Below are 9,152 nucleotides of genomic sequence, written 5' to 3' on the forward strand. Positions count from 1 at the left end.
AGTTGCACTGGGTGAGAAGCAGCGCAGTGTAAGGCAGAACTAATTGGTTTGTGGGCAGAGTAGTTAAGTGTGTCCCACTGTCAAGCAGTGGCTTTACAGAGATATATGAGAGCACGAAATGTCTATTTTGGTTGTGACTCCTTCACCAGCCTATGCGTGTGATAATCCTGAAAATTTTTTTCAGAAGCAAAACCAGCCTAGCTGAGACATGTGTGAGCAACTTCATCTGCTGAAAAGAAAAAATAAACACATATGAGGTCTCAAGTTCTTTGATAGTAGCAGTCAATTCGTTTCCTGATGCAGGAGTCAGATACAAAACTCTACACAGAGTTTCAGCACTGCTGCTCTGATCATTGCAAGTTACAGCATGTATGTCTTCCTCACTGTCTCTCAGATTGAGTGATTAAAGAATCCACTGATGTTCTCTCCCACACAGCATGATTATTTTCTGGGTGTGGGGCAGATCACGATGACTAACAGCATTTTCACAACACGCCTGGGACACTGTCATACATAAAAAAATAATTATTTTGTGAGGAAAGGAATTTATGACGCCTGACTTCCTGTGGGTGTTTGTGCCTAGGTTAATAAGTTCCCTCTGCCAAACCAGGTGCAGATTAAGAGGGGGATTTCTAATACTGTTTCCTTTTGTTGATACTCTGATGTGAAATGATATAGCTGAAAACACAGGTCTCATTCCACTGCCTGATTTTCCTTCTTGGCAAAAGGTTCATACAGTTGAGACATCTGCCCTTTCATCACATTTGATGGAAATTGTGCAGTTAATTCAAAGGTTACATTTTGGTGGGGAGGTTGTGTGGGACCATCTGACGTACAAAATTATTTCCTCTGGAAACAAAATAAAGGATTTTGAGATTCATAATGACTCAGCACCGTCAGCACTTTTAAACTCAACAATCTGTGCTAGGACTTGTCAGTGTTATGTAAACATAGTTGTGATTTGAAAAGAGGCTTGTGCCTCATTTGTGACTAATCTACTGATTACAGAAGAGAGGGGAAGGAAGTGCTAACCAGCCTGGGGCAGGCATGCAGCATTCCCAAAGTCATTTTGTATGAGTCGCCTTGCTCTACATGTATCAAGATCTCCAAACTCAACAAAATAAAATAAAAAGAAAGGCCATAGGTGCATTTCACACATCAATCCATTTACATTATGAAAGTTTATTTTATATGGTTCAACATCTTCACATTGTAATTCTTCTGCACAACGTCAAAGGCTGCATGAGTCACAGGCATACGCACCAAGGCAACATATTGGACATTTTAGGTATGTGAAGACAATGTGTCTTTATTTGCTCAGTTTTTCAGAGTAAGAGTCAAGTTCTCCAACACCCCACAAAACAAAGAATCAGGGCCCAATCTGACATTTAAAGCATACACGGTGGCCCTAACTCTGAAAACTACTGGACAAAAGTTTTATCTCAAGTTATTCCTGCATCCATAGATAACAGCAATTGCTCCAGAAGGCAGTACAGGACTGAGAAAAGGTAAAGGGGACTTCTCTCTTTCACTGGACATTATTAGTGACATCAATGGACACAGGAAGCTTAGCAAAATTAAGGCAAGTAATTGAATTTTTGTGGCAGGGAGTTCTCTCATTTCCCCTGTATATGCACGCATGTCTCCTTGAACATTTCAGAGCTGATGAGCAGAACAGCATTTTTAGACTCTCTGAAGCAACCATAGCAAAAGAACACAGTTAACTGACCAAAATATATCTGATTTATATTTTTTTTGCCCAACAAATATCAGAGATTTTTCATTATGACTGACAAGTGCGTTGCCATCAGGAAAGAGAGTCGTGATAACTTACCGAATGATGAGGAGCTCAACCCAGACCCTCACAAATGCAGGTAATGGCCCAAAGGCCTCCAGGATATAGGTGTAGTGACCACCAGATTTCTTAATGCATGTTCCCAGTTCAGCATAGCAGAGGGCACCTGTGGGAATTCAACAGTGCCAACATGAGAGATATCCAGAAACAGCTGTCAAAACATTTATAGCCTAAACAACAGAGCTGCTATGGTATCACAACTACTTTTCATATATTTAAATTTTTTCCAATGAATTTTGTGGGTTTTAATTCATTCAGTTAGGCAGTAAACCAAACCATTTATCCAGTTATATTTAAAGGCACTGGACAAGCTATTTGCAATAAGTGTTGTTACTACTCTGCATCTTGTGAAAAGGGACAACAAAACGGAGTGTCACACCTGCCACCCTATTCCCAGGCAGCCAGCCTGCACCACTAAATGACAGATTTGCTTGTTATCAAAGGCTGATCCACTCCTCTCAGCCTCAGAGATGCCTAGCTCAAACTCTGAAGGTCTGAAAACTCCATTACCTCTCCTCAGCCATGGACAAAAGCAACCAAACGGCCAAAATTTGGAAGCAGGATCCGCAGAATAAGTATTTTCCTCAACAGCACTCCTAACATCTTACAGACTAAACTCGGGGGATGGCTTAGTCATGGCTTTTCAAGACTGGTGAGGTGTTTTTGTGTACTACAAAGACAGTGAAAGGTCAGGAACCATCAGCACAGCTCCACAGGTGCCCCACAGCCAATAAACACAGGCAGCCCTCTTGGAGGGCTCTGAGGAGCCAGGAATAAACAGTAATAATAAACAGGAATAAGACAGAGTTGTAATACCTATAATAGTACAGAGTTAAGATCAGCAGCACACACAAACTCATTTCACTCTTCCCTTTACGTCACAACACTTTCAGATAAGAACTACAGTTGTCAAAACCACATCACAGCGTGCAAGCCCATTAAGGCTGCACCACACGATGACAAATTCTCCAGCCTTGTTCGTTTGTTTTGTTTGGGGCGTTGCAAAAATTGAAGTGGCACCTTTCACCCGCTATTCTTTAGCTGATCTGAGGATGTGTTTAAAGGAACTTTTATAACCACATTAAAAAAAACCTGTTTTTGCATTTTCTTTAGCCAGCCTCTTCTGCTGAGGTTCAGGATTAAATGAAATTGTGTTTTAATAGATATTATAAACACAGCCTCAGCAAGACCCTACATGATCTCTACGTGTGATTTAACTATAACTGAGTCATGCAGGGAACTAAAAACAAAAATATTAAAAAAGACAAAAAGCAAGAACAACCAAAAAAACAAACTGTAACAAGTCCATTCTGAGAACAAGATACTACCTTCTGCTGTGCCAAATTACACAGTTCTTCATATCTAGAGGCCTGGAAAATGACCTAAAATAACTGTCTGATAAAAGAGAGAGGGTTTTTTTTGTTTTGTTCAGGTTTTTTGGGTGATTTTTTTATTTGGGGTGTTGGTTTTGGGGGTTTTTTTGGGAGAGTTTTATTCACAGCCAGCCAGAAGATTACTGCTACTAAAGTTGCAGCCATAAATGCAGTGCTTAAGCAAATTCTGGGTTAAGTAGCTCAAAAGACCAAGGTCTTTTGACAGGGTTACAAATAGCATCTGAGGTTTTTCTTGGTAGAGGAATTTTGTTGCAGGCAGAACTTCCACAATTGTACAAGAGATTAAGCTGCACACTGTACCCATACATTTACCATTTGACCCAAATGGGTCCTAACTTACTGGGGCTGTTTGATCTGAGTGGGTTTAGCCTGTGAAGAATATTTCTTTTAAGCTCAGAGCCAATTTACAAGGTGGCATTTGCATGTTCTGCCTGTTAAGTAGACACTTACTCCCTCTTTGTCCTCTTCACCTCCTGCCAGTAAACAAGTAGTTTCCCTTTTAAATAAAGCCAATATTCATGTTAGTTCTTTGAGATTAACTCATTAAATAGGTCAATGAACCCTCTGTCCCACGGAGGCCAGGGTGGGGTTTTCCACTCTGAATGAGGGTTTTGTGTACAGAACCACTTAACTGGACTTCTTCAGAATTCAACACTCTTCAGGAATACAAAGAATTAGCAAAAACTCCCACAATAAGCAGGCCAGCAATAAACCTCCCAGGGCAAATTTGCTTCCATCACACCGTGTTTTGTAGCCCAGCCTTTCGAAGTAACATCATGAGGGAGGAAGGAAGAGAGCTGGGAAGAGGGGTTATTATTATTATTATTATTATTATTATTATTGTTTTGCTCCCCTTCATACCAATACAGCTTACATACAGTGGGAATTATTCCTCTCAGACCTTGCTCTAGCCTCCAGGGAACTAGGTAGAGCTGTCTAAACATTTCAGTGGTGTTCAAGCAGCGTGCTCATCCAGTCGCCAGGGGCTTTACAAGCAAACCAAAAATACATCTTACAGACAGGACAAAAACACACATACAGCACGTTCTATAGGGAAAAAAAAAAAACACATTTGGTTTTCCTGTTCCTTTAGAGACCCATTTTTTAAAAAATTTAAAATTATGCTTCCAGCTTTCACTGGCTGGTGCTGGGAGTGAGGGGCAAGTGTTTGCACCCTGCAGCAGAGACCTTCTGTAGTCCCATTGGTGCTCAAGCTCTGCACTCTGACTTCCTATCCAATGGTAAAATCAGAGAAATAATCACAATAATTCACCGGCTGCCCCTCTAGACCAATTAGAAACTTTTCAGGGACTTACCAAAAAGCGAGAGGATACCACACACTGTCCAGACAGTCAAGGACATGCCCACGCTGCCTGTGTTCTTCAGGATGCCTTTGGGAGAGATGAAGATGCCAGCTCCAATGATAGTGCCAATTATGATGGATATGCCCCTCAAAAGCGTCACTTTCTTCTTCAGCACAACTTTTCCCTCCCGGGTTGGCTGTCTGCTGTCCATAGAGGACAACTTGCCATTAGCTTGTCCCTGCAAGTAGCTTCCATTAGAGACCGTGGGCACAGCAGCTTTCCTGAACATGCTACAGTGCCACCAGCACAGTGCTGGCAAGCACAGGCAGAAAAGTTTTCAGCAGAAACTGAAGGAGGGTTTTTTTTTTCCCCCCCCTCTCTGTGTAGCCAACTACTTTGTCTGTGTTCTCTTATCTCTCCAGCTGCTCCTACACACAGGTAGCAAACTCTCCAAGAGTGTGTGAGCCCTTCCTGAGATCCAAGCCCAGCTCAGGAACACCTGCGCTTTCACACCGTGGTGCTGCCCTATCATTGGAAACCAGCTCAGCTTCCGCATGGACTTGTATTTAAGCTCTTGTCATACCAAGTTACTCTGGCTGAATGATGATGCAAATTCTCCAGGTTTGCATCAGCCATTTCAGAAACCGCTGGCATTACTCAGCACTTTTTTTTTTTCCTCCTTTCTTTTTGGTTGTTGGTTTTCTTTTCCCTTTTTTTTTTTCCCCCTTTTAAACATGTTGTGCAACTGTCCTGGGGGTGGTGAGAAGAACAAAGCGCTCGCAAGCAGCTCCAGCTGAACCTCGCCAATCCATGCAAGCACAGCACCCGAGACACCCCGAGACACGCTCCCAATTTTTATTTTTTTTTATTTTTTCAAAGCAGCCCAGAGCCAGAAACAAGAGCCTGCCTAAACACAAAGCACAAGGGGAAAAGAAATCAAACGGGATACGTCATCCCTGGGTCTAATCCAATTCCGTTCTCCAAAAACTCCCGACAAAAGTTGAGTTTTGCGGGGGCTGAACTTGGAGCGTCTCAGCCCAGCCTCTCTCCCCCACGTCCGTGTTAATAATTTGGAAATCTCTGCAGGGACCAGGACACACGGTGGAGGATCTATAAAGTGCTGGTGACCCCGAGTTCCTTAGCAACACCCGCGGCATTCCCGGGGAGCAGGAATTGCCGGAGGTGCGGCAGTCTCCCGGGATGCAGCCCTCCTTTGTTAAAGCACGGTGCAAAGGTTTACAGCCACCTCCGTGTGTCACCGGGCAACACCCAGAGCACGGGATCTCCGGCAGGAATGGCAGGGACACGGCTGTGTTATCGCAGAAGCTCGCTCCACCTGCCCATTCAAATGCAAAAGGAGCAATAAAGCGTTAACAAGAGGAGCATTCTCCCAAAACAGGGCAAAAATCGGTAGCCTTCAAGCAAGGGATAGCCTTTATGCTATATGCTAAAGGGAGAAAATTCTTCGTGGTATAATCACTGCAGCTCCTGATAGCTTCAGATTGGATCGGTGTAGTGAGAGCTTATTGCTCTTACAGGTATTGCTTAATTAGTACCTAGGTTTGGGAGTAAAAATAAGAGCAGTTAAACCATTTTATCCTTCAGAGCACAACAGTGCTTTCAAATTTGTGTGAGAAAGAAGAAATCCTGGACTGCCAACATGCTGCAGCTGTAAAACTTCAGTGTTTTTCCAGTTTCGGTTTTAACTCACCTGTAATAGTTGGCACTGAGATAAAAGAAGGCGTAAAAAAAAGCTTATCTGGTTTAAATGCAGACAGGTAAAAAGCAGAGTGATTGTATCTTTTGACTGCATAGCAGTCAGGTAGTGTTCGTCAGTTTTCTGAGCATATCCTACTTCTGATGGGCTCAGCAGCTGATCCCTCACTTCCCTGCACAGCAGCCCGCTGTGGCTGCACATCTGATTGCAGACAGGACCTTCCCTGTCACCCCACACTCCAAACCAAGCCAATCTCCACGACACTAGTCACAAGGAAAGCCAGGTGTAGGTGGAATGTCGTGCCAAGTCGTTTTCTCTCGATGCACGTTCCACAGGCTGCTCCCCAATAAGATTGGGCAACCGGATCAAATCAAACCAGCAGAAAGCATTAACCAGAGAGCTGAGTTGGGCTGGTGACCTGTTTTTAATTTTCAAAGGCTTTTTAATGAAGAAACACATGACATCTTCAAACGTCTGATACTTTGAAGTAAGCACTCTTAATTAATGTTTACCCTTTATTTACACAGGAAGCTGGTTCCAAGATTGAACCAAATGCTCAATAAGCAGACGACCCTGGGGCAGCTCCCAGCAAGTTGTCTGCAGCAACCATCCAGTACAAATGCTGGGCAGTATAATGGCTTTCAAATATCATTTGATTGCTAGCCAGAAGAACACATGTTTCCCCTTTGGCCATGGCAATTAGAGCTCTCCCACGCAGGGAAAAGGGTGCTTGCTCCTTCAGTGGTATGGACTTTGTGAAATTCCCAGGGAAATTTATAAGGTAGGACCAGAGGAAGGCTGGATGCAGAAAACTCCTTTTCCTAACTCCTGGCAGCTTGCTAGTAGTCTCATTATTTGTAGCCTTCCCAGGGAGTATGATTGTGTTTGCTGCTCAATGCTATCCACTAAAAACAAGAAAAATAGGAGCTTTTCTCCTTTCAGTTCCAACATTACTTCCAATTATTAGTTCCACTCAGGGTAAGGAATACTTATTTGGTGTTGGGGGATTATTTGTTGTATTCTGGGAATTTCTTGAGAATTATCCATCAACTGAGCCTGGTCCTGAGGAGATGATGAAGCTGAAAGAGGGTCACAACTGCTGACCCCACTTACAGTATACTCACAAAATCTCTTCTGATTATTTGTACCTCACCAGCCACTTTTACTTCATTTATTCATCACAGAGCAAGGACGACTACACGAACACAACAGACAATGCTCAGTGTCTTTTCAAAGAGCTTTTCTGAAAGCACGGGGTTTAACCTGTCCAACACCCAGAACAGCCCCATTCTTCCATAAAAACTCACTCTAAAAGCAGAACAAAAAGGTATAAGGTGCAATTTTCTTTAGACTGATGAAATTATTTGAAGCAATGTTTCTAAAAAAATATGTTCTGAAAATAAACCTTCAGCCTCTAATGGCATCTGGCTCTAATGCATTGTGCATAGCCCTTTTATTGTTTGTCTCTGGTTGTTTTCTTTTTCCAATTCATAGACATTTTCTCCTGAACAAACATTTCAGAGCATAACTGAGATCATCGCTGTGAAACAGTTTCCTTTTGAATCTCACCACCAGCCCTGATCAATCTATCCACTGTCTGTTCCAAACAAAAATCCTTACCAGAAGAGCCTACAAATCCTGCACCCTGCAAAGAGCTAAAGCATCACCCAGAAGATTCAGCAAGCCAGGCTGGTTGCCTGAATGCCATCAGTGGCCTCTCACGGTGTGAATAACCTTCCTGCCAGCTGCTCCTCTCTTCTCAGGGCTTGAGCATCACAGGGAATAACCTCAGTGACTCAGGCTGAACACACTTGACACGGTTTGTCACACTAACAGAGTTTCTGCCGACATCTGGACACAGCTGTATCTTTCCAAAGAATCTACAGTTTTGGTATTTCCCCTGAGGAGTGCTAGAGAACACACACAAAGCATTCACCTTTATGGTAATACAGCAAAGTGAAGGTCCTAAAGTTCAATCCTGAACTTGAGTTCCCAGTTCTCAAGCCCACGAAAACTCCGTAATTTCTAGATGTAGAGAGCATACCTTGACAATGTTTCCAGGCATTTTTCTATCAGCTTATTGCATCAAACAAGTCCAAAGAGTCACAAGTCAAGCCTCCAGCCACACATTGCCACACTGGCTGGGGACACAGGAATAAAAGAGGAAGCACAGCAAGACTGAAGAGGCGAGGAAAGCCCCAAACTCTCATATGTGGGTGGCATGGCATGAAAAATGTTGTTTAGAAAACTGATCTGAGTCTTCTGTGTACAATGCCAAGTTGTTTGTGAGCTTCAGAAAGCAGCCCTGTACAAAGGCAGTAGTCTGGTTTCAAATGTCAAAGGTTGGCAAAATACAGTAGTTTCACGAATACAAGCCGCACGGATTATAAGCCGCACCCCCGGTGCCTCGACAATGTTGCTGTCTTTGTCAATAGATAAGCCGCACCCCGAATATTAGCCGCACTTTCGTTCGTAGCGAGAATCCGTGCGCAGCTTTCACAAATTGGCCAATTAGTAACAGGATCGCGGCATAGCGGGCTTTACTGGCTCGGGGCGGGGCCAGGCAGGCTCGGCCCGCTCATGGTTGCCGACGGGGCCGGGTGGCCCAGCTCAGCGCCACGGCTCGGCGGGGCTGGCCGGGTGGTGCTGCCGCCGCCGCCGGGCTCGCTGGCCCCCCTCTCCCGTCAGCACCGCCCCGCTGCCGCGTTCGCTCGCCCGGCTGGCAGGGCTGCCGCCGCCGGGCTCGCCGTCTGCCCCGCTGCCGCTTTCGCTCGCCCCGCTGCCGCTTTCGCTCGCCCCGCTGCCGCTTTCGCTCGCCCCGCGCCGCGCCTCGCGAGCGCCGCGCCCGCCCCGCGGCGCTTTCGCGGCTCGCGGCGGCGCTT

General features: G+C 44.6%; 1 protein-coding gene across 1 annotated transcript in view; it reads right to left on the minus strand.

Annotated features, from left to right (window-relative positions):
- Positions 1 to 5,228, minus strand: part of SLC7A11 (solute carrier family 7 member 11) — a 57,645-nt gene extending 52,417 nt beyond the window's left edge. The window contains exons 1-2 of the mRNA XM_033061140.1: positions 4,566 to 5,228; positions 1,835 to 1,961 (exon numbers count right to left, since the gene is read on the minus strand). Of these exons, the coding sequence (XP_032917031.1) occupies positions 1,835 to 1,961; positions 4,566 to 4,842 (404 nt within the window). The 5' untranslated portion in view covers positions 4,843 to 5,228. The remainder of the gene's footprint in view (positions 1 to 1,834; positions 1,962 to 4,565) is intronic.
- Between the last annotated feature and the right edge of the window lie 3,924 nt (positions 5,229 to 9,152).

This window comes from Catharus ustulatus, chromosome 5, assembly GCF_009819885.2.
Source record: "Catharus ustulatus isolate bCatUst1 chromosome 5, bCatUst1.pri.v2, whole genome shotgun sequence".
NCBI lineage: Eukaryota > Metazoa > Chordata > Aves > Passeriformes > Turdidae > Catharus > Catharus ustulatus.